Here is a 25,773-nt window from a genome sequence, read left to right on the forward strand (position 1 = left end):
GTTTTTTAAAGAGAGAAGAGTACTTAGTACGTTCAATACATAAACATAGTCTGCAAGACTGTCTAGTTAAATCTGCAGAGGATTACAATTTAGAAACCACAATGGACCTTATTTTAAATGCTGCTGCTAAATATTTTGTAGACTGTACTATCACCTGTTTTTCTCAGTCTGCACAAAGAGAAGATATATAAGCATCAGATGAGGGGCGTGGAATATTAACTGAAAAAGGACAAATTAATTCTTTCTGTATACTCGTATCTCTATAAAAGAAACAAAATTGCAATACAAAGACAAGTGGTTTTAATACTGTCTGCACATGGGCATCCACAATTTTGTAATGAAATCATTCAAAAATAACCCTTGAGCAATCTTGAAGGCAGGGCATTAAATCATAAATTTAAAAAGGCTCTTCTGTATTTCAGAATAATTAGTATTTGACTATAGTATGCCACTTATTTGGTGATTTGTTAAAAAATTCATAATAAGAGCGTAATCCTTTTAGGTCACAGATAAATTATTATATAAATAAATCAATATCATACAGGATCACTTTTAGCAAGTTTCTTCCCTTGCCCCAATGGGTCAATAGGCGTTGAAGTGAAAGTCCAAAAGTTCATTGTTTTCACTTCATAGAATCATAAAATAATTGAGTTGGAAGGGGCCTTCAAGGCCATGAAGTCATATCCCTCTGCTCAATGCAGGAATCTAAATCTAAGTAGATCTAACAGATGGTTGTCCAATGTTCTTTTGAATGGCTCCAGCACTGGAGCGCTTACCACCTCCTGAGGTAATTGGTTCCATTGTCATACTGCTGTAACAGTTAAGATGTTTTCCCTGATATTCAGCCTAAACCTGGCTTCTTGTAACTCATTATTACATGTTCTGTACTCTGGGATGATGGCGAACAGATCTTTCTCTGTCGGTAAAATGAGTACCCAGCTTGCTGGGGGGGCAATGTGTAGCCTGTATAATTAAAAATTGTAAACCACCCGGAGAATGCTTGTAGCGCTATGGGGCGGTATATAAGTCCAATAAATAAATAAATAAATACATTTCAAATATCTGAAAAATGCTATCATATCTCCCCTCAGTCTTCTTTTCTCAAGGCTAAACATGCCCATTTCTGTGCTGTCCTCTGAAGTGCTGTCCTCTGAAGATGCCAGCCACAGAGACTGGTGAAACGTTAGGAAGAACAACCTTCAGAACATGGCCAGAGAGCATGAAAAACCCACAAGAACCATGCCCATTTCTCTCAGTCTTTCTTCATAGGGCTTGGTTTCCTAATCATCTTTGTTGCCCCCCTCTGAACATGTTCCGATCTGTCAGCATCTTTCTTGAAATGTGGTGTCCAGAAGTGGACACAGTACTCTAGAAGAGGCCTAACCTATGTCTAATAGAGGGGGACTCTTACCTCATGGGATTTGAAGACTGTACTTCTGTTAATGCAAATGTATAGGGCCAGATGAGTTGCCTCTTTAAGAATATTAAAGGAACTGGCTGAAGAGCTCTCAGAAACACTGTCTATTGCCTCTTTTGCAGCCACATCACACTGTTGGTTTGTACAGTGGACCCTCTACTTAAGGAATTAATCCGTATTGGAATGGTGGCTGTAAGTCGAAAAGTCTGTAGGTCGAATCTCCATTGACCTACAATGCATTGAAAACTGATTAATCCCACAACTGGCAGTTTTTATTCTATTTTTGTTCCATTTTGGTTTTTTTCTGGTCTGTAGGTCGATTCTCCAGCTGCAGGTCAAATCTAAATTTTGCAGCCAGAGAAGTCTGTAACTCGAAAAGTCTGTAAGTCGAGCCGTCTGTAAGTCGAGGGTCGACTGTATTGAGCTTTTGATCTACGACAATTCCAAGATCCTACTGATTATTACTCAGTATTACTGAATCAAATATATCCCATCTTGTAACTATGCTTTTGTTTTTCCCCATCCCGATGCAGAACTTTGCACTTATTCCTATTGAATTTAGTTCTGTCATTTTCAGCTCATTTCTCAAGCCTATCTACATCATTTTGATTTTTTATTTCTGTCTTCCAGGGCTCCCTTTTCAGAGCTTCAAAGTCTGACATGATTTCTTCATAGTTCCTTTTGGCTGGGTCATTTTTTCACATGTGGATGAAAGAAAGGGACATGCATCTGTGGGTTTTATCCCTAATCTGTTGTTAAGGGTATTCCCAGCATACCTGGGAAAGCCCATGGATCTTCCCAGAATATTTCAGTTTCTATCCCACACAGTAGGGAGTCACCTATTACAACTACTCTTCTCCTCTTCTTTTTGTGTGGGTTCACTGACTGCGTTTTGCTGAACTTCAGCCTCTCTCATGTAATCCTGTGGGGTCTGGTTCTACATGCTGTCTGCCAGGCTCCTCTTCAAGATTCTGAATACAGTTTTGCAGTTTTATGGTTAAGACTGTCTTCTTCTTTTGTTCCTAACAGAGACACTTTTCTATGGTGCTTGCTGCACTGTGTTTGTTCTCTCCTCAACATTCTGCTTTGTCCTGCTGTTCTTCCACCTCCAGTGCCGCCTCTGACTGCTGCTGCTCAAAAGTACTGTCTATGTACCCTTCATCTTCTCTTACATATAACCTTAAGTATAGCTACTTATTGCTCCATTTCTCTCAATTTTTTATTCTAATATTGCAACTAGTTTGCACTTCTTGAGAACTGTTGTTCTCAGGCACAGTTTGCACACACTCTGCAGGTCATCATGACAGAAGTATCTCTTCTCTCCATAGTTCTTTTTAATTTTTAATTTCTTCTCTTTGTATATGAGTGACCTTTATTTGTCTCATCTGCTTTGAAGGATGCTGGGAAAGTCCACTAATATATGACTATATCCAGAAACAAACAAACAAAAAATCTTAGGGCTTCTCCCTAACCCTCCCTGCCAAACTCACCTGTCAAACTCCTGTTTGCACTCTTTGGTCACTTGCTCCCTGGAGTCTAAGCTTTCTTCCTCTGCTGTGTTCTGTTGTTGTTGTTTAGTAGTTTAGTTGTGTCCGACTCTTCGTGACCCCATGGACTAGAGCACACCAGGCCCTCCTGTCTTCCACTGCCTCCCGGAGTTTGGTCAGATTCATGTTGGTAGCTTCGATGACACTGTCCAACCATCTCATCCTCGGTCGTCCCCTTCTCCTCTTGCCCTCACACTTTCCCAACATCAGGGTCTTCTCTGGGGAGTCTTCTCATGAGATGGCCAAAGTACTGGAGCCTCAGCTTCAGGATCTGTCCTTCCAGTGAGCACTCAGGATTGATTTCCTTTAGAATGGATAGGTTTGTTCTCCTTGCAGTCCAGGGGACTCTCAAGAGTCTCCTCCAGCACCACAATTCAAAAGCATCAATTCTTCGGCGGTCAGCCTTCCTTATGGTCCAGCTCTCACTTCCATACTGCACTACAGGAAAAACCATAGCTTTGACTATTCGGTCTTTTGTCAGCAAGGGGATGTCTCTGCTTTTTAACATGCTGTCAAGGTTTGTCATTGCTTGTCATTGTCATTGCTTTCCTCCCAATGCTGTCAAGGTTTGGCATTGCCTTCCTCCCAAGGAGGAAAGCAATGACAAACTCTGTTAGGAGTTAGCAAACTGAAAGGGCTTAATGTATTTCATCTGTTTGCTCTCATGTGAATCAGAAGACCAACAAGGCAAAAATCATGACTACAAAAGAATAATGTAGGCTGGCAGTAAATAAATCAAAATTCCTAGAGATTTTCTGTACTTTGGTTCAGTCATCAGCCCAAATGGAGACTGCAGCCAAGAAATCAGAAGAATATTGAGACCTGCAAGGGGAGCTAAGAAAGAGCACATCCTGGAGTGCAAGGATGTAATCCCAGAGACAAAGGCCAAGCTCACCCACACTAGTATTCTCATTTACTATGCATGGATGTGAAAAGCTGGACCAGGAAGAAAACTGACAACTGAAAATTTACTCATTTGAAATATGCTTTTGGAGGAGAGTTTTGTAGATACCATGGACCATCAGAAAGATGAATAAACATAGCAAATCAAGCAAGGATTCTTGTGACTGAACTGAGACTGCTGTACTCTGGGCACGTCATGAGAAGGCAAGACTCATTGGAAAAAACCAATAATACTAAGAAAAGCTGGAGACAATGAGAAAGGTGGAGACTTGGTGTGGAATCTTCCTGTCAGATTTCTGTCAATTGACTTAAAAAAGAAAAGCCATGGGCTTTAATTTGTAAATCTTGAACAGGACTGTAAATGATAGGAGCTTTAGGAGGTTGTCATAAGCACAGAACAATGAAGTAATAGAATGAATTATTTTAATTTGCTTTTTGTCTATCTACAGTGATCTTGTTGTATTTAAAAGGTTACTACTCCAAGGCTGGAAAGACAAATGCTCACTCTCCATCACCTACCACCTGAGATAGGTGCAAATGTGTGTTCTATAGAGATAAACTTGAAATACATGTTTTACAAGATCAGATTATATTAATGTATTTGTGTCACTACTAGAGACAGGGATGAACTGCCATTTGTCAAGGTTGATGAACCGCAAACCATGAGCCACAGATTTCCATTGGGTTTCAGACATATCACGAACCGGTTCGCCAGTTAGTTGGATCTCTCTTTTTTAGACAGTCTGTGGCCATTTTTTTAAACTGAGCCCCCTGCTTCCACAGCCTGCTCCCCTTCCCACTGCCCTCTTCACCTCCCGACCTTGTCTGCCTCCACCACCACCACCTGTACTGCTGCAGCTTCCATTGCAGCCTCTGCTACCTGTCACTGCCATTGCCGCACCACCATATTTGCAAAGATGGTGGCGATGGCTTCCTTAGGGCAGCAGAGCCTGCCCTGTCTGCCTATGACCCACCAGTCACCTGATCTGTGGGGCCATACACAGACAGGGCAGGCTCCACTGCCCTAAGGGAAACTTGGCCACCCTTTGTAAAGATGGTAGCTGTGGCTTCCCTTAGGGCAGCAGAGCCTGCCCTGTCTGCCTGTAGGCCTGCCAATCAGCTGTTTGGCAGGCCCATAGGCAGAGAGGAAATGTTAGTCTAGCCTTCCCCCTCTGTCTGTAGACCCACCAATCAGCTGTTCAGTGGGCACATAGGCAGGGAAAGAAGGGTAGGCTACCGAAACTGAATCCTCTGTTACAGCAGTCTAGACTTCCCTTTCTGCCTATGGAGATGATTTTTTTTTTAAAAAAAAACAGGTAAATATTTGTCCCCTTCTATTCATTGGAATCTTTGGAATTTATGAATACGAAACGATGACTATTCAACGAATCAGCAATTTCTTACGAATATTGCGATTCATTTTTTGTTCTTCCCGATGTCTAGCAGCTACAATCGTGCTCAATGCACTTCCTCTTTCTTTTTTAATTTTTAGTTTTTCTTTCTGTTTTTAGGCTGCATGTAAATCCTTAAAAATCACATAAAAAGCAAAAACAGCTGTCAAAAAGATTGATCTTGAGGATGGATAGCAATGAGAAATATTAAGAAGTGGATATAATTTATTATTTTTGTTTCCCCTTCTTTATTAATACACTTAATATGCGCTTCCAAGGATATTCAAGCAGAGGGTATTCTTGCAATAGTATTAGGTAGGATTACCCTCCAGTGGTCCCTGGACTGTCACACTTTGCAGGCCTTTTCTGCAAAACTCCTTTTCAAGCATTCTGATGGTCCCTCCTTTGTTTGTTCTCCTTCTGTTTCCTCCACACCTTTAGATTCAGAACATGCATTATACATCCTTGTTGCTGCTCAAGTTACAGCAATGGAGGGAATTACGTTTTCGTTTTTGTCCACCCAGTATTTATCATGGAAAAATCTGACAGTCATTATTCAAATGCTGTGCACATGAATGTCACTGTCATAGAAACAGTCCTGTCAGTCAAACTTTCTCCTCTTCAGGAATTTCAGAAAAAAATATTGTTTGGCTTGATTTTCTAATGGCCTTTTGCTAGTTCTCCACAGACCTTTGAAGGATTGAGGTCTTGGTAACAGCAGCGAGTGTTTGCAATTAGCTTTACCATATGGTGGACTTTTTTCTTCTGTGTTTTCTAAGCAGGGTAAGAGCCAAATATCTGGCATAACAGATATGCAGTGTGGTGTTAGCTCATTTTATCGCAACCACAGGCTTGTCAGATGTAAGCAGTGATTCAGAAGAGTCAGCAAAGGAATCTTCCATCAATCAAGAGGTCCAGATCATTCTAATGTCTCCTGTTAATCGGCTGCTCAGTACAGTACTTACCCGGAGTTTGACCTCCTCCTGTTATCCCTACCAAACACTACAGAATTGTATTTTTTCCTCCTTTCCTACCTTTTGGCTATGATGTGGTACTGAGCCTTGGGGCTGTCTGCTTATTCATTGTTCCTTTTCTGAAATAATCATAGGTGAGCCACTTCTCAAAGTTAAAAATCTTTCTTTTTATCAATTTGGCTCCTGCTGTTGGAATCACAGAATCATAAAATAATTGAGTTTGAAGTGGGCTATAAGCCCATCAAATCCAATCCTCTGTTAAGTGCAGGGATCCAAATTCAAGTAGATCTGACAGATGGTTGTCCAGTTTTCTCTTGAATGCCTCCAGTGCTGGAGCTCTCCCTACTTCCCAAAGCAATTGGTTCCATTGTTGTACTGCTCTAACAATTAAGATGTTTTTCCTAATATTTAGCTTAATCTGGCTTCCTGTAACTTGAGCCCATTATTACATGTCCTGTACTCTGGGATGATCAAGGACAGATCCTGCCCCTCCTTTGTATGACTACCTTTGAAATATTTGAAAAATGCTATTATGTCTCCTCTCAGTCTTCTTTTCTTAATACTAAACATATCCAGTTCTTTCAGTCTTTCCTTGTGAGACTTGGTTTCCTGTCTCCTGATCATTCTTGTTGCCCTCCTCTGAAATTTCTCCAGTTTGTTGGCATCCTTCTTAAAGTGTAATGTCCTGAACTAGTTGAGACCTAACGAGTGTGAAATAGAGGGAGACTAGTACTTCAGGGACATGGTGACATTGTGGGTTAAACCGCAGAAGCCTCTGTGCTGCAAGGTCAGAAGACCAGCAGTTGTAAGATCGAATCCACATGACGGAGTGCGCTCCCGTCGCTTGTCCCAGCTCCTGCCAACCTAGCAGTTCGAAAGCATGCAAATGCAAGTAGATAAATAGGTAACACCTTGGTGGGAAGGTAACAGCCTTCTGTATCTAGTTGTGCTGGCCACATGACCACGGAAATTGTCTACAGACAAACGCTGGCTCTACGGCTTGGAAACAGGGATGAACACCATACCCTAGTGTTGGACATGACTGGACTAAATGTCAAGGGGAACCTTGACCTTTACCTAGTACTTCAGGGGATTTGGAGACAATGCTTCTGTTAATGCAGCCTTGAACAGCATTAGCCTTTTTTGCATCCGTATCACACTGCTGGCTCATATTCAGTTTTAATCAATGATTTATTAGTTTCTTGCTTATTTGAAGAACAAATAATAGTAATTAAAGAATAGGAAAAAACTAGCATGTTTAGAAAAGGATATGCTGTCCATTTGGAAATGTAGATATTAGTGCACTGAACCAAAGTACTTTGTTGTTGTTGTTGTTGTTTAGTCGTTAAGGCAAGGCTTTTTAATGGTTTTCTGGATTGGGGTGAAAATAGCAGACAACATCTAGCATCTTTAGAAAACTAGATCTTCAGAACTTTGCCAATTTCCAATACTTTTCAGGAGAATCTGGTGACAAACTGTTAGTAATGAGGCAGTTGATGGTTTCAATTCCTCCCCCCCCCCCCATGAAAATGTCATAAGGTAATATTCACACTGGGGCATTATGTTAAAAAGTAAGAAAAAACATAGGAAATCTTGATAATCTATTAGTAAAGATAAGCCTCCCCCACTAATCATTGTAATTCATTAAGGCATTTCCAAAATTTCTGAAAAGCTGGAGACAAATGATTCCATGAAATCAAGAGCAGGAAAATTTCGAGTTCTTCACTGCTAATTATCAGAATAAAGTAAAGCTTCTAATAATTGAATACCCTGTTATTATAGATTGGGCTTTCGTGGGACTATTTTCTATATGGTCTTCTATTTCCTTCAAGTACAAAGTCAAAGAACAAGGAAGAAAAAGAGACAAGACGTGGGAATTGTGATAGCAAAAAGTTGAGATAATGTCTGAATCCCTGATCCATGGAAATGGAAAATAAGTTCTTTCTTTTCTTTCACTGTCAACACAAGGTATCCACCATGCCACAATACAACAAAAACAGTTGGAAGACTAAATATTAGCATGATATAACCTCTTGCATAACTGAATACCATAACTGAGGTCTGAATGTAACACTTCTGCTTTGGGTTTTTCACCTGACAGGCTGTTTGCTGTGAAGTGCAGCAACTGCTTTGAAGCAATTGCTCCCAGTGAGTTTGTCATGCGAGCCCAGAAAAATGTGTACCATATGGGCTGCTTCTCCTGTTGTATCTGTGAGAAGCAGCTTCGGAAGGGAGATGAATTTGTCCTGAAGGAGGGCCAGCTGCTGTGCAAGAGTGACTATGAGAAGGAGTGTGAACTACTTAGCCTAGTGAGCCCAGCTGCATCTGATTCGGGTAAGATAGTACAAAGGATTTTTGTCATTGTGTGCCATTGAGGAGGCAGGGGTGGGGGGAACTTGTGCTACTATCATAAAGTTCAAAAATCTGGATGTTGCCCTGCCCCAATAAAGTGGTGCAGTCTAAGTAATCTCCAAAAGTGGAGCTACCCATATACTCTCCCCCCCCCAATTTGTTATTAGCTTGGCAGCCATGGAAAAAGGATGCACCCATTATCTCCACATCTCTGCTTCGTCCCATCTTAAAAGGGTGACAAAGATATTGGTTCTCTTCCACGTCTAATTCTTTCCGTTTTTTCTCTAGACAATAACAGGTAAGTTAATGGGTGTTTTAAGTGCACATTTGTGCTGCACTCTCATAGTTCCTTTGAAAGCAGAGTCATCACATGATCTCTCTGACCTGAATCAGGTTGATAACTGATGTTTTGATGAAGCATGAACAGTACAAGTGGTGACTCCTGCAGGGGACGTTCTGAATGGACTGACTTTTATCTATATTAGAGAACTCACAGTTGAGTATTACTAAACTTGTACCTAAACAGTTAGCCATATTTTTTCTGCTCTTGGTCATATACTTCTGTTCTGCACAGGGCTATGCTGAACGTGTAATTTCTGTGGAGTAACCTGAACAGACAAAGCTTATTTAAGGGAAAGATTGATAGAATTTTGGAGAGCCCCTTCCCACCTTCCAAACATGATTTTGCATGTTTTTGTTTGAAGATGCAGTTTGTCAAAATTTACAGTTTATACCTCTGTCACCTCTATTTGACTTGATTCTTTAGACATCCTCTGTAAAAAAACAAAACAAAAAACACCAACACGCAACCAACAACTTTGAAGTATATGCTAATTCCCTGGAGATACATAGCAAAATGTCTTCCTTTCTGAAGCCTCTTAAGTCCTACTTGATACATGTTTTGCACTTGTAGGGTATATGTTCAGATGTCTTCTATGTTGATGGTAACAAGCCCCTTGGGAGAATCTGGCTTGCGGGTGCTGTTTCTCTGGGGTTTCTAGTTAGGGGTGCTCTTGCAGGAGTGAGATTTGGCTGTCAGAGTCCAGTCTAGGGGCCAGCTGAATCCAGCAATTCAGCAGCACTCCTGACTGCTTTTCTTCATTTTGCTGCCCCCCTCCATGACAGTGCTCTATGAGAGAAGGAAGACAGAACAAACAAACATGAATGTACAGAGCAGCCCCCCCCCTCTCGCCAGCTACAAATTAAAGAATTATATTTACAGTTCACTAGAGATGAAATCTAGCAAAGCTGACGCCGTATCAAGGCAATAGAAAAAGTAGGAAGAACTGGAGCCTCTCTCTTCCGCTTTCAGAGAGATAGCCATGCTAGTCTGCTAAATGGAAAAACAAAAACAATAGCATTTTAAAGACTAATAAATGTATTTCATTGTGAGCTTTTACAAATTATGGCCCACTTCTTCAGACACAAAGAGCACAATATCTGGCATGAGCAGATACTGTGCTCCGTTTATATGAAGACATAGAATGTGACCTCATCACACCGAAGTAAGTTTGTCAGCCTTAAGGTCCCAGATTACTCTTGGTTTTATTTTTGTTGTTACTTTTCTGTTGTGTTATAGAAGCATGCCATCTTTGACAATGTCAGTTTTGACAGAGGTATGATATCAGGAAATATAGAGCAAAATTAGCAAAATGCTGCCATCTACTGGCAATCAGATCAGTGAGTGATTATAGAATGAAATAATCTAGAAGGAGAAAGAACAATGCTTGATAATGTGTAACACAGTTACTTTGCCAGATTTTTCAGAAATCAGAAATCAGGGCAGCATCATTTTCTTGGTGAATAAAACCAAGTTGTGATCACATTAAAGCAGAAACGGAGATGACACAGATTTAATTTGCCAAGTTCTCTCTGGAGACCTTTTCTACTGCCATGGCTCTTCTATTGATCTTTTTTGGATAGCATAATCACAGCCAAAGAAACCCTATTTAAAATCTGAACACCATGCCTCAAACATGATGCCACACCAACATCAATGCAGTGGTTTCCTGTTTGTGAGGCATGATGTTGCCATGTGGTATTGCCACAGTTCTCCAGCATTGCATTGCTAATTTATGTCTGACTCTGACAGATCCCACAGTTTGGTCAGTTTCCCCATATCTCCTGTTCTGTATAGAATGCACTAAGATCTAACTATCCTGATACTCAGAATTAGTGGCCTCTAATAGCTAGACATGAAACCACAATGTTCACAGGAAGCATAACTATTCTAAGCAGAAGTAAGAGACAAACAACAGAGAATGGCTGTCTGTATCCATAGGGCCTCCGGTCACTGGACCAGATGGACCTCTTGTTTGATTCTGCAGGGTGTAACGTCTCTGTTTTTGGATTAGATTTTTCTGCATTTATTTTAAAGTCACACATTCCCGCCCTATGCCATCTTTACTCAGAAATAAGCTCCCTGCATTGATGGCGTTCACTCATTCATACACTTGCACAAAACTGGGCTGTTAAGCTCTCACATACCAGTGACCCACAATTCCAAACTAAAAATATCACTGCTTGTCCCGACTACAGTGTAGGTCCTGTCATTGCATAGCATTGGCCCAACTTATTAAAAGCTCTTTTGAGAGCCCACTTGGCTGAACGATGGAAGATATGTTCTTCAAGCAAAATGTGGAAGGGAAAAAATACCTTGTCGATTACACTTAATCTGTTTTACCAGTCAATGAATTTTCATATCAGTCAGAGTGTTTATCTCTCAGGCCCTCATCAGAAATATGATAGAGCAGGGAATGCAATACAAAGTTAGGGGCACTATATGAGAAATTGACTCTAAAGAGCAAAGCATTTGAAGCCATATGTCATCCATAATCTGCAGTACCCTTAGTTTAATTATTCCCTCCCCTGAGCCCCAGTGTCAAGCCTAAGTAAACAGGGGCTCATGAAAGAAGAACCTGCTTTCCAATTAAAAGTGTACTAACGTTTCTCCTTTCTCTAATTCCCTCAAACCAAAGAATTTCTTCATCTTCATGCACTAAACCAATTCTTCATCATTTCCCCCTGTAAAGCCTTGGGGTTGCACAGAGGTCACTACAGACAATGTACACCGCCTGTAGTTTTTTACCATGTGACATCAAGGGAAATCTTAAAGATTAATTAATTTCTACCCTGTTCATTGAGGCCTGGAAAGCACAGTTAATTAAAAGCAGTGCCACATTAAAGCAGAATAAACTTTCCATCGTTTGGAGGGATTTGGTGAGCAGGTGTTTGAGGTGGTGGGGGCACTGTGCCACTTTTCTTTCACAGGATAGGATTCCCTCACCAGTCTCTACATTGTTTCTCTCTTCCCCCCCTTTAACCATTTCAAAGCTTTTCCTATTTCATTCTTCCATCTAATCAGAGGTGGGAAATATTTTATATCTTATTCTCTGAATAGTCATCCTGTGAAAATGGAACAGGAACTCCTAGCAGTAATGACACATAACAATGACAACATCTATCATAATTTGAATGTGATTATTACTTCTAAGCATTTGGGTTTTTTTACCTGAAGCCCCCAAACTATATCAGTTGCATTAACAAGCTTACACATTAAAAAAAAAACTTTAAACGTAAATCACTATCCTGCTGCTCATCCTGACTAGTACAGAATCACAGACCTAATAAGATTTACGTTAAGTGCTGACTTACCATTTAGGAATTAGTTCAGTGTGTCTACTCTCTATCTGAGTCTAGCAATAGGTTACTGCCTTTTTTTAAAAATGAAAGCATGGGACAAACTGATCTACAAGGAAATGCATAGCAATGGGAAGAAAGTGAAAGGATGGGTAAATAGCTAGGAAATTAAAGCAGAAAAAAGTCAGATAACTTCTTTTACAAAGAGGATGTTTAGTATGTTGCTTCACAGATTGCTGCCTTGTTGTGGTGAAGGGGCTTGAGTAATTCAGATAAGCTATTGGCTATGCCGTACTGGGACACCCAAGACAGACAGCTCATAGCGGAGAGTTCAGACTAAACGTGATCCACTGGTAGCAGGAAGTGGCAAGCCACTCCAGTATCTTTGACAAGAAAACCCCATGGACAGAAACAAAAGGTTAAAAGATATGACACTGGAAGATGAGCCCCTCAGGTTGGAAGGCATCCAACATGCTACTGAGGAAGAGCAGAGGACAAGGACAAGTAGCTCCAGAGCTAATGAAATGGCTGGGCCAAAGCCGAAAGGACGCTCAGCTGTGGATGTGCCTGGAAGTGAAAGGAAAGTCCGATGGTGCAAAGAAAAATACTGCATTGGAACCTGGAATGTAAGATCTATGAACCTTGGGAAGCTGGATGTGGTCAAACAGGAGATGGCAAGAATAAACATTGACATCCTGGGTGTCAGTGAACTAAAATGGACGAGAATGGGCATATTCAATTCAGACAATTACGATACCTACTATTGTGAGCAAGAACCCCATAGAAGAAACAGAGTAGCCCTCATAGTTAAAAAAGAGTGTGGGAAAAGCTGTACTGGGCTACAATCTCAAAAATGATAGAATTATTTAAATATGAATCCAAGGCAGACCTTTCAATATCACAGTAATCCAAGTTTATGCACCAACCACCGATGCTGAAGAGGTTGAAACTGACCAATTCTATGAAGACTTACAACACCTTCTAGAACTGACACCAAAGAAAGATGTTCTTCTCAGTATAGGGGATTGGAATGCTAAAATAGGGAGTCAAGAGATAAAAGGAACAACAGGTACGTATGGCCTTGAAGTTCAAAATGAAGCAGGGGAGTTTTGTCAAGAGAACAAGCTGGTCATCACAAACACTCTTTTCCAACAACACAAGAGATGACTCTACACATGGATATCACCAGATGGGCAATACCAAAATCAGATTGATTATGTTCTCTGCAGCCAAAATTGGAGAAACTCTATTTGGTCTGCAAAAACAAGACCTGGAGCTGACTGTGGCTCTAATCATCAGCTTCTTATAGCAAAATTCAAGCTTAAACTGAAGAAAGTAGGAAAAACTACTGGGCTAGTCAGGTATAATCTAAACCAAATCCCTTATGAATACACAGTGGAAGTGAAGAACAGATTTAAGGAACTAGATTTGGTGGACAGAGTGCCTGAAGAACTTTGGATAGATGCTCGTAACATTGTACAGGAGGCAGCAACAAAAACCATCCCAAAGAAAAGAAAATGCAAGAAAGCAAAGTGGCTGTCCAACGAGGCCTTAGAAATAGCAGAGAAAAGGAAACAAAATGCAAGGGAGATAGGGAAAGTGACAGAAAATTGAATGCTGACATCCAAAGAATAGCAAGGAGAGACAAGAGGGCCTTCTTAAATGAACAATGCAAAGAAATAGAGGAAAATACTAGAAAGGGAAAAACCAGAAATCTGTTCAAGAAAATGTGAAGATATTAAAGGAACATTTCATGCAAAGATAAACATGACAAAGAACAAAAATGTGAGGGGCCTAACAGAAGCAGAAAACATCAAGAAGAGGTGGCAAGAATACACAGAGGAATTATACCAGAAAGATCTGGATGTCCCAGACAACCCAAATAATGTGGTTGCTGACTTTGAGCCAGACATCCTGGAGAGTGAAGTCAAGTGGGCCTTAGAAAGCACTGCTAACAACAAGGCCAGTGGAGGTGATGGCATTTCAGTTGAACTATTTAAAATCTTAAAAGATTGTTAAGGTGCTTGGTCGATGAGACCAAGATAAACTTATTTGGTTCAGGTGGTGTCAAGTGTGTGTGGCGGAAACCAGTTGATCAGTACAAAGACAACTGTGTCATGCCTACAGTCAAGCATGGTGGTGGGAGTGTAATGGTCTGGGGCTGCATGAGTGCTGTGGGCACTGGGGAGCTACAGTTCATTGAGGGAACCATGAATGCCAACATGTACTGTGACATACTGAAGCAGAGCATGATCCCCTCCCTTTAGAGACTGAGCCGCAGGGCAGTATTCCAACATGATAACGACTCCAAGCACAACTCCAAAATGACCACTGCCTTGCTAAAGAAGCTGAGGGTAAAGGTGATGGACTGGCCAAGCATGTCTCCAGACCTGAACCTTATTGAGCATCTGTGGGGCATCCTGAAATGGAAGGTGGAGGTGTGCAAGGCCTCTAACATCTACCAGCTCTTTGATGTTGTCATGGAGGAGTGGAAGAGGAATCCAGTGGTAACCTGCAAAGCTCTGGTGAACTCTATGCCCAATGCATCCTGGAACTCTGCCTGGCTATGGTTATGGACTGATTGAGGGCTAATAGGCTAAAATTGAATCCTGACAAGATGGAGATCCTGTTGTTGAGAGGAGACCCTGATTGATTAGGAGGCTTTTAATCTGGTCTAAATCAGGTCACACTCCCCCTGAAGGATCAGGTTGGTAATCTTGATGTGCTTCTGGACCTGGCCTTCTCCATGGAGAATCAGACCTCAGCTGTAGCCAGGTCTGCCTTTTTCCGAATTAGGCAGATTGCATACCTTCACCCCTGTCTCAATGGGAAGTTCACAACATTAGTTCATGTACTGGAAATCTTGAAGATAGGTTTTTGCAATGCTGTCTACATGGAACTGCCCTTGAAGGTGATTTGGAAGCTTCAGCAGGTGCAAAACACAGCTGCCCAGTTGCTATCAGGAACATTGAAATATGATCCTATTGCTCCTATCCTGTCCTGTTTGCACTGGCTGTCAGTATGCTTCTGATCCAAGTTCAAGGTCCTGATGTTGACATTCAAAGCCCTAAATGATTTAGGACCTTGCTGCTTGTAAGAACACCTGTCCCTCAGAAAGACTTCCTGCCCAACCTGTAACTCCTAAATCATTATGTTATGCGTGGCCACCCCACGGGAGGACTGGGAATCTGCAACAAAGAACCATGGCCTTCTCAGTGGTGGCTGCCTCATTGCGGAAGTCCCTCCTAGTGGAGATGCAAGAGGCCCCTTCCCTCCTTGACTTTATGAAATAAGTAAAGACTTGACTTTTTACTCTGGCTTTTCACAGTCTTACTCCTGCTTAATCTTGTTCTCTGTAAATTTTTGACAACTCACTCTGTTTTAATCTAGATTTTCTTATATAGTTAGCCTTGGAAGAGTTTTTTTTTCTGTTTGATATTTTAATTTATGCCAGTTATTGAATTTTATTTTATGTCTATGTTGATGTCTCAATTGTAAGCTGCTCCCCCCCCCTTCTGTCTCGCTATAGCCTGAATCATTTGTATGATCTAAGAAGAAGATCCATGGTAGCTTCATTGGAGTAGCTTTTGTGGGCAGTTCTTCCAACTGTGGCAGACTCATTTTAAGGAAAATTTGCTTTGTGAATCATGCTATTTTGGATTCTTTTTATCGTTTCAGGGAAAAGTGATGATGAAGAGATCCTCTGTAAAACAGGAGGCAGCAGCAGAAAAGGGCCTGAGGGAACCAAAGACCTCAAGAGGCCCAAGAGGCCCCGGACAATTCTAACAACACAACAGCGACGGGTATTCAAGGCATCATTTGAAGTGTCTTCTAAGCCATGTAGGAAGGTACAGTTTTAACAGTCAGAAGAGAATGGAATCATCTTTGCTGACTACCAGCCAAGATCTCGTTGTAAGCCATGACCACATAGGAACTTCTTTTTTACATAATTTGTGGACATTGTGAGCAGAAGGTAATACTTTAAATTCAGGCCTCCACCATTTTTAAAATAAAGAACGGCACCCAATAGCCATAGCTTGATATTTGGCCGTGAGTCCTGAATAGACCACAAGAGGGATTTACTGAGCCTCTAGTGGTACATTGTGGTCATTGCTAGACTAAGTTAGTGAGTAGAGACTGATTATGCAGATCTGCTTTAGTTTGGTGTCTCAGCGGCAAGTAAAGGCATTGTGTACTTTTAATTTGGGGGGGGGAAACAACTAAGTTAAAAAGGTGCCTTTTGCCTCATACATTTTGAGAGTTTTAAAATGCGACTATTGAACCCCAAAAATGAAATAAAATCGATTTCTTAAGATTATTAATTTTAGTGTGACTTTTTGAGATCCGTTGCAAATTCCGAAATTTTGTGACAGTTTTAAAAATGACAGTCTTGAAATCTATTTCTGTATAGAATGTCTTGTACATTTGGTATCTTGTTGATTGCTTTGACTTTGTTTAAAATAATATTATGTCTGTTCTCACATTACGTGAAGGTGAGAGAAACACTGGCAGCAGAGACAGGATTAAGTGTCCGAGTTGTACAGGTCTGGTTCCAGAATCAAAGAGCTAAGGTAATCTTCTTTCTTATACAGTGCACTACATTATGGCATGGGGAACTTTTCTCATTGTTAGATAGGGAGAATACAGATCTAAAGAGACAATTTATTCTTTAAAAGATCTAAAAAGACAGTTTATGTCTAAATTGTCATACATATAGGTAGACTGGTAGAAATTTCGATCTATTTTCTGTGAACTCAGTCCAGCCACCATATCAAGGAGAGCACTTAACCTTCCCAAGGAGCACACAAGATTTGAGGATCACCCATCTCCCGGCTGTCTCGATGTTTAATGCTTTGAAAGCCAATATAGTGTAGCAATTAGAATGTTGAGCTAGAACTCAGGAGACTTGGGTTCAACATCCACTTCGCCATAAAATGTACTAAGTGACCTTGGGCCAGTCACAATCTTCCAACCTGATCTAATTCAGAAGAGAGTTGTGATGATAAATTGGGAAGGATAACCACGTATAGTATGTTAGGATATACATATAACAAAGAAGCGAACAATTAAATAAAGACATTCTCAAAAGATAATTGGGAATGAGAATGCATAGGCATAAAGCAGTGTCTGTCATCATTCATAGGGAAGGAACCATGCCAGCTTCCATATTAGGCATTTGGTGTAGAATTGCAGTGTAATGTTCATTCACATTTTATGAGAAGTCTGAAGTAACCCCTGAACAGTTTGATAAATCAGTTGTTCATGCTTACTCCAAAATAGTGCCAGTTTACTAGCTCCAGGAGACACTCATCTGGATGCAACTGTGGTTCTGTTTAACAAATGTTATGGGTATAGTATAGGATCTAACCACAGGGAAACCATCTCTTATACTATTCCAGATGGTAATACAACTGGAAAGCACTGGGCAGAATGGTGTCTTCTTATACAAAAATAGCATATTTTGATTTTTGCAAATTACTGGAAGAAAAGCAGCAAAGAAAAGAGATATATTTGGAATAGAAATGCTCACAAGTTCCTGAAAATTATGGATAACTGTGAATATAGCATTAAAGGCAGTTGTGAGTAGGCAAAATCTATACTATATGGAAGGAAGTAAAATACCAGTCTAGCCTTGAAAATCTAAATGTGCAACACATGGATAGCTACATCTTTAGGGAAAAAAGTCAGCAACCTATTCAGGAAATGCAGAGTGGAAAGGCAATTGCCTAAGTATTCCATCCTCGCTGTCAGGTTCTCCTTTGCATGCCCAGTCTTGAATTGGTTGGAAACTCATTTACATGTCAAGTTGCATGATAGCTTGTGCAATGGGAGGTTGCTGGAGTGTGTAGGTTTCTTATGTGATTGCCCTTCCACTCAGAACAGAGTTCAGGCTAAAATATTGACACTCAAGAAGATCTAAAAGGTTTGCCTAAATATTTCATTTTAAAATTCTGAAAGAATGGTCAGGATACAGTATACGTAAGCATATGTATATGCCTACCTTCAAAGTATGGTTAGATTACTCAGATTTAAAGGAAAGTAAATATTGTTCCTGAAATATGTTTGCCTACTCATAAAACCTCTAATAATTCTTGAAAATACCATTATGAAGTCTTGATGAAGAACAAAGAGGCGTAGATGATTTGGGCACAACTTAATCACCAACGTAATAAATATTGAAGGAAATTCTAAGGTTTAAAATCAGTATGAAAAGTCATATTGTCAAATGTGATGTTTAAACTGACACATGAAAATCAACAGCACAAGAGATTTCTGCCAGAAGCAGGTTAGTTTCCTGTGTTCTTCAAGCTAAAAATGCATTACTCTTCAAGCAATATTAGCGTTTCTGTGTGAGATTGACTGTATGAACACACAAGCCTTATATTTGCATTGGTTCCTTGGAAAAAACATTGCAAAGTAAGTGGGGAGGCTGAATGTTGTGTAAAATGTTACTAAGCAAAAGAAGACAGTGGAGGAAGACAGGGTTAAACTGCTGTTAGGGATAAGGCTAGAAGAGAAATCACAGGGCATATATGTTTTCTGAGGACAACACAGAAGGCAGGACTGAAGCACTATCTACAGAACAGCTGGATATATTTTCACATGTCTGTGAGCTGCCAGTATTTTTTTTTTCCTGAACAGAACTGTCAAGGACTTTAGAGTGCAACAACAACACCATGACAAGTTTGGTATATTATGATTTCTAATCTTCTCTGATATAATAGAGAAATTGGTTTTCTCTAATCTATCTTTCCCTTTTGATAACAGATGAAGAAACTAGCAAGACGACAGCAGCAACAGCAGCAAGATCAGCAAAGTACACAGAGGCTCACATCTGGTATGGTCTACCTCTAACCCTCATCTGGCATGGGGACCATCTGTTATCTCTTCCTATAAAACCACCATCTGCATCTGAGATGCCAAAAGTGGGAGGTAGATTCCCATCTTATGGAGGCATCAGGAATTTCTAAGCAGGAGGATTGAATGCCTTGCTTTCAACTTATATTCTATACATCCTTTATTAGCTCACAACATGGGAAGTAGGAAGCCCACCTGAGAATATGGGATGGTAGAGCAGGAGCCAAGAAAGCAACACTGACCGCGGGTGGTCAGTGTCATACAGCTCTACAATTTGCAAAGCTTTTTTGTGTGTCCTTAAAGAACCAGTTCTCGAAGTAGTTGGGATGGGAAAGTATGATGGCAGATTAAATGAGCTCACGGCTTTGATTCTCTGTCTTCTAGCTCAAACAAACAACAGCAACAACAATGGCCTTGAAGGAATCTTGAACTCATACACTACTTTGCAACCACCCTCACAACAAATACTGATAATTGATCAAAGTGTCTGCAGCTCTGAATCCTTCCGGCAAGGGCTTACTCCACCACAGATGCCAGGTGACCACATGCACCCTTATGGTGAGGATCAAAAAGCTCTGCGTCTCACAGTTCTGAGAGATCCAAAACTGATTCAGAATTCAAATCTGGATTTCTCCATCACAAATAGCCCTGAATGTCCAATTGCTTTTTTTCTGTGTCCCTCTGCTTTTTTTTAATGTAAATCCCAAAGGGTTTGAGGCTGTATCTGAATAACAGCAATTTAGGATCATGAATAGCTATAGAGAAGATGCCTAAAATGTCCTAAACATCTTGGAATTCCCTTTGGCCAAGCATATGGGTTACCAGAAGTTCAGAATTTTCAGAATTGAAAAGAATTTTTATAGAACTTTTAAAGATAATTTTTGTGCAAGTTTTTGGTAGTTAGGCATAAAAATGGGAGCCTTTAATGTTTTATCCATTTCACTGATACAGATTTTATGTTTGTCCATTTTGGGGTCCCAGGAGAGTTCCGATTGCACAGCTCAGAGGTATGTTCTCATGGACAAACCTCACTGAAAAGAATGAAAGTGGCTCAAGAGTGCTGCTGTTCCCTTGAACGGCTTCCATTCATTTCACCGGTGTCTGCATTTGAATCTTCTAAAAAGCTGTGCCTCAACTGAACGAAACCTTTTTCTTCATCTGCCCTGCAGGTTCTGAGCCTCTTTTCTGTGAGCTGGATAGTGAAGACACCTCTCTCAGCAATGTGGGTGACTGTTTCATAACAACGAGAGAATCTGGGTTCCTACAGTCAAGAGGGGGAAACCCCATTGACCACCTGTACTCAATGCAGAACTCTTACTTCACATCATGAGGCATTTGAGTCCCTAATTCTAATTTCATTTTCAGATTAAAACATAGTTTGGTAAGGTAGAAATGTCTCCCGCCAAAATATTTGCACTTTTGAAATATTTATCTTTTTTACAATCGGTTTTTTTTTTTTTTGGCATAGTAGTTTCTTCCAGCTGTTGCTGATACAGTTTTGTTTTCTTTTGGTTGCTGCTTTTTTCATATTCCTGAATTAGCAATACTTATTCAGTCAGGGATAAGATAATCGTTACTATAATATAATAAATCAAATGACAAGGATGGCATCGGAGTATTATGAAATTCAATTTGGTTGCAAAAATGACATCACCATGAACATGTGGAAAGAAATAAAACATGAGCATTGTGTCCAATAACAAAATAATAGAAAACAAGAGTTGTGGTTTTATTTAAATCATTTTGTTTTGTCAAAAGAGAAGACTAGAACCATACAGATGGCATAGTTCCTGCAGAAATAGAAAACCAGGAGCTCTTTAACTATGCTCGGAGGTGACATCCCTATCTGAAAGCAAGGATGTTTTTCTGGCATGACGGTGAGTGAATGTGTGCTTGTAGAAATGAAGCACAAATATATGCAACATTGCGTCACATTTATGCCTAATGGAACAAAAATACCATGCAGGGAAACCAACATTATTTTCTGTGTGAATCATGTTTAAGCACTAGTTTGGTGCTGTTAAGTTATGGAAAGAACTTCATTTTTAAGAGACTGTGCACACATCCCAAATTGATAGCCAAATGGGTCTGATTGGGATGGATTTTTATATGGTTTAGATCGAAGAGGAATAGTCAGATTCATATCTGGGGTGAAAAAAGTGAATTTACGAATATGCTTGTCTCTGGAGCACAAACTAAATTGGATAAGGCCTATATTTCTTTCAGCTTTTTTTCTTATTTTAAAAGCAAGCTTTACAGGTGCCAAGTACATAAACCACTGAAGCTAGGTGTCTGAAATGTGGCATGTTTACTAACCACTTTATGGTTTATCATGTCTTCAAATTTTATTTACATCAGTACTAAAATAAAAAAAAAATCAACGACCAGGTTTGGTTTCCCAATGCAAGCAATAGGAATTTGCTTGGAATGGAACAGAATATATGCCAAAGGCCCAAAGTGGCCCCCAAATCAGATTAGAAGAGCTGTGTATGATCCTACTGTCCAGCCTCTTCTTAAATATCTCCAACCTGCCAGCTCTTGAGGCAGTCTGTTCCTCTCAGCTCTCACCACTAGGGTTTTTTCCTAGTTGAGATGAAATCTCCTTTCCTATAACTGCTATCCATTGGTTTTAGCATTAAACAAAGAACAGGTCTGTTCTGTCATCTGTGTTACTGGCTTCCAACTATCTGAAAAACAAGATCATGTATAATGATCGACTGTTCTTGGTGCTCCCAGTTCATTCAGTTAAAGGTTTCCAGCTCCACTGTCATCCCAGTTGCACTCCACTTTGTTGAACATTCTTCTTAAAATGTGGTACCTAGAAAATGGACGCAGTACTAGAATGCTTACAAATCCAGCAATAGATCAGAATTATTGTTACAGATTTTTCTATCACAGATTCAAAGACGACATGCCCACTTTCCCATATCCCATGTTGACCAAGAGTAAATCCAGAACATCAGGTCCCCTCATTCCTTTTTCATTTTCTGAGAGACAGAACTACTATCAAGGGAAATAAAAAAAAAATATATTGCTTGTTCTATTTTTAGCAGAGGTAGCATTCCAGCGGATGTTGGGTTATGTGAAATCACCATTAATGTTATAGCCCACTTCTGTGAATGTCTTATGATCTGTTCCATCTCCCCCAGATGATCAGCAGAATGAACAAAAGGTTGGGATAGTTAGATCTTGGGTGAGCCAGCATGACATTTCTGTTTATATTACATTAATGACAGGTAGCTACATGGTTTGTGTTAACAGTTTGCATCGACCTCAGATAAAAGTGTCCAGATGATGTGGGATAGGTGTGCTGTCTTCCTGGAGGATGGGTTAGGAATGTAAGACAAGGATTGCCGTCACTCATAAAATTGCATATCCCTTGCCTCTCATCCATATGGGAACAAATGATACAGCCATGAGGAACTCTGAAGATGTCAAATCAGACTTTGAAGCTCTTCAAAGAAAACTCAAGGACTTTGGGACCTTGATAGTCTTCTCATCCATTCTACCAGTACCCAAAAGAGGAATAGAAAAGGAAAGGAAAAATACTTCAGGTGAATGACTGACTACAAAGGTTATACTGATGAGAGAGATTTGGGTTTTGGGACAGTGGGCCATGCTTCCTGGAAGATGGACTGCTGGAAAGTGATGGGTTGCAGCTAACAAGAACTGGGAAGAATGTGTTTGGCCACATCATGAAGACCTTTATCAGATGGACTTCAAACTGAATTGAAAGGGGGAAGGAAGTTCAGAGGTAAAGTTAGATGAAGACTTATGTACAATATGGGGAGAAAACTGATGGGGGTGGAAAAATGATAAAATGACAAGGAAGAAAGCAAAAGTGCTCAGTTCCTACTTTAAATTGGTCTTTTCTTAAGAGAAAGTCTATGACCCTATTTAAAGTACAAAGGGAAAGGACAGGATTACAACTTGAGATTGATAAATGTATAGTCAAGGAATTTTATATTACTTTGAACAAGTTCAAATCCTGAGGGCCATGTGAACTGCATCCAAAAGTATTGAAAGAACTGGCTGAAGAACTTGTAAGAACCATTGTCTGTTATTTTCTTGAATTCATGGAAGATGGGTGAAGTGGAAGATGGGTGAAGGGCAAAAAGGAGGAAGTTGGAAACCACAGTAAAAATATTACTCTTTCATTAAACCTTTATTGCCTCAAAACTCAGTGGACCCAGAAGAGCAACTTTTGAGTAAGATAATCAAACCAAATTCATGACATGTATGACTAGATGACAAAGATGCAGCAAGTCATAAATCATCCTTAGGAACAACATTACAGTAGCCATTCTAGGCAAAAAATTGATATTGTGAAAAGTAGCCCAGTATGGTGACATCTGAGTAGGGCAACCCAATCAAATTCACCCATCCCATCCAACTAAAGGGGACCAAAGCAGTCATCCCCCAAACACCCCCAGGAACAAGTTGCCAGTACCTGTTCTGGACACAAAATTGATATTGCAAAAAGCAGCCTGGAATGATGACTTCTGAGGAGGGCAATCCAGCCAAATTCACCCTGATCCAACTAGAGGGATCGATGCAAACAGCTCACAAATGCCCCCCAGGATACAGTTGGTATTGAACCACCAAAATGTTGATTCATCTTGGTTTATGTTTCATCAAGGTTCACAAACCATGAACCACAAGTTTCCCCCATGAACCGACGAAACACAAAATCAGTCAGCCTGTGGCTGTCTAAAAAGAGAGAGAAAAGCTGAGTCTTGAGCCCCCTGCCCCCACAGCCAGCCCCGCCCCATCCCCTTCCCACTGCCCCTTTGCTTTCTTACTTTTACCACTGCCACAGTCTCTGCCACTGTGACTATTGCTGCTGCCGCAATCTTTGCAAATATGGCAGCTTCAGCTTCCTGTAGGCCCAGCTGTGATGCCGGAAGGGAAGCCACTGCCACCACCATCTTTGGAAAGGGTGACTGCAGCTCCCCTTAGGGCATCAGAGCTGGCCCTAAGGGAAGCCGCTGTTGCCCTTTGTAAAGATGTCGACATTGGCTTCCCTTAGGGCATAGGAGCTACATGCATACACATATGAAAAACTACATATCCATATGAAAAACCAGTAGTTATATGCTTACAGATTTTCAAGCGCAATCAATGTGCTATTATTAACATTCAGAGACTTAACTTGTTGGTAGCAGGACTGCCTTTGTATAACTCTTTTCGAAACCATTCATGTATGTATTTTAGTATACAATATTGGCTATTATCATAATAGTACTCTCATAGTATACAATGTTTTCAAAATCTTCTAACAATATACTTAATAAAAGTCATTCCAGTTCCAAATTTATATAATTTGAGGTGATTTAACTGACAAACTTTGTAATTTATACCATTGAAAACTGTAAGCTCTTAACACATAATAGATATTATCTAGAGCATTTTATACACATTTTCTTTGTATAATTGTTTAGCCATTTCTATCTCCACATTTTCTATCCTGTCTATAACAATATCATATCTAATGCATGTTCATTATGTACTATTTGTTTACCCCAATCTTATATCTAGCTTCAATTTACCTTTTTAAAGCCCCACCACCACCACATTATGCCTTTACCCTGATTAGTGCTCCCTTATTTCAATTTAATTTTTAACATATAAGATATGCCCCTTTGCAATTTCAGAAGTTAGATATATGCATGCTTTCCAACATTGAGAGCCACCTTTCCCCCCTTTTTTATCTTTCTAAGTAATTCCTTCTCTTAAATCTTTTTTCAGTTTTTGTTTCTGTCTTTCTAAGCATTCTGCCATGTTTCGTGTCCTCTGAGGCCATTTTATGCATTTGGTTTACCTCCAATAGATCTTTATACACTTGGTCTATCTCCAATAGATCTTCCAGGCTATTTTTAATTGATTCTGCTGATTTTCTCCCCTTATCTTCTCTTAAAACTCTCCTCAATTTCACTACTTTTCCCCCATTAATTTACTCCAACCTTCTTTAGGTTGGCATACACCATATACCACCTCTCATTTCCTTGTTCATTATTTCCTGTCTCTTCATTGTGGAATCTCAATATTTCTAAGATTGCCTGAAGGGTAGATTTTGTTTCTTCCCAAAATTGTCCTTATTGTGTCATTATGTTCCAATTGTCAAAAAATGTATTCTAAGTTAAAGTTGTCCATATGCTTAATCAATCCAGTTCCATTAAGCTTGAATCCAATCTCCAACATAGAGAGTTTTCATGGCCTGAAGGCTCAAGATCCCATCCAGTTCAACATCCAGGGTACAGTTTATAAGTTCTATTTTGGCTAAATTAGGCTTTCTAGGGTTAACTTGTCTGTAGCACTATGGGGCTGTATATAAGCAGCACGCTTTACTTTTTTGCTTTGTATTTCAGTTCTGTCTTCAAAGAGAAAGGGAATTCCAAACAGTCTATAGAACATTCAAGGCCTTTGACTCTAGGCATTTTGCCAGTGCCTTAGCTGTTTGACATAACATAAACAGGTTTCATTTTGCAAAGTTGTCAGTAGTGTTTTCAGGAAAAGGATTCTTAAGTTTTAAGCCGCCTAGAGTGGCCACAATTGACCAGATAGGCAGGGTATAAATGAAATAAATAAATAAATAAATAAAAATTAATACCGAACTTCCTTCCTTCAAGTATAATTAAGTGTCTAATTAATGTCCAATTTATTTCCTTTATTTCTCCCTCCGTCTGCTCCTC

General features: G+C 40.0%; 1 protein-coding gene across 3 annotated transcripts in view; it reads left to right on the forward strand.

Moving 5' to 3' along the window:
* The window catches only part of LMX1A (LIM homeobox transcription factor 1 alpha), a 75,932-nt gene extending 52,850 nt beyond the window's left edge, over positions 1-23,082 (forward strand). For 2 of the 3 annotated variants that reach the window (XM_078392443.1, XM_078392442.1), the window contains 6 exons: positions 8,334-8,566; positions 15,902-16,071; positions 16,717-16,794; positions 18,992-19,061; positions 19,466-19,639; positions 20,251-23,082. In XM_078392443.1, the coding sequence (XP_078248569.1) occupies positions 8,334-8,566; positions 15,902-16,071; positions 16,717-16,794; positions 18,992-19,061; positions 19,466-19,639; positions 20,251-20,411 (886 nt within the window). In that variant the 3' untranslated portion in view covers positions 20,412-23,082. The remainder of the gene's footprint in view (positions 1-8,333; positions 8,567-15,901; positions 16,072-16,716; positions 16,795-18,991; positions 19,062-19,465; positions 19,640-20,250) is intronic. The other variant, XM_078392444.1, reaches the window with a different exon arrangement.
* The last annotated feature ends 2,691 nt before the right edge of the window (positions 23,083-25,773 follow it).

The sequence above is a fragment of the Pogona vitticeps genome, chromosome 4, assembly GCF_051106095.1.
Source record: "Pogona vitticeps strain Pit_001003342236 chromosome 4, PviZW2.1, whole genome shotgun sequence".
NCBI lineage: Eukaryota > Metazoa > Chordata > Lepidosauria > Squamata > Agamidae > Pogona > Pogona vitticeps.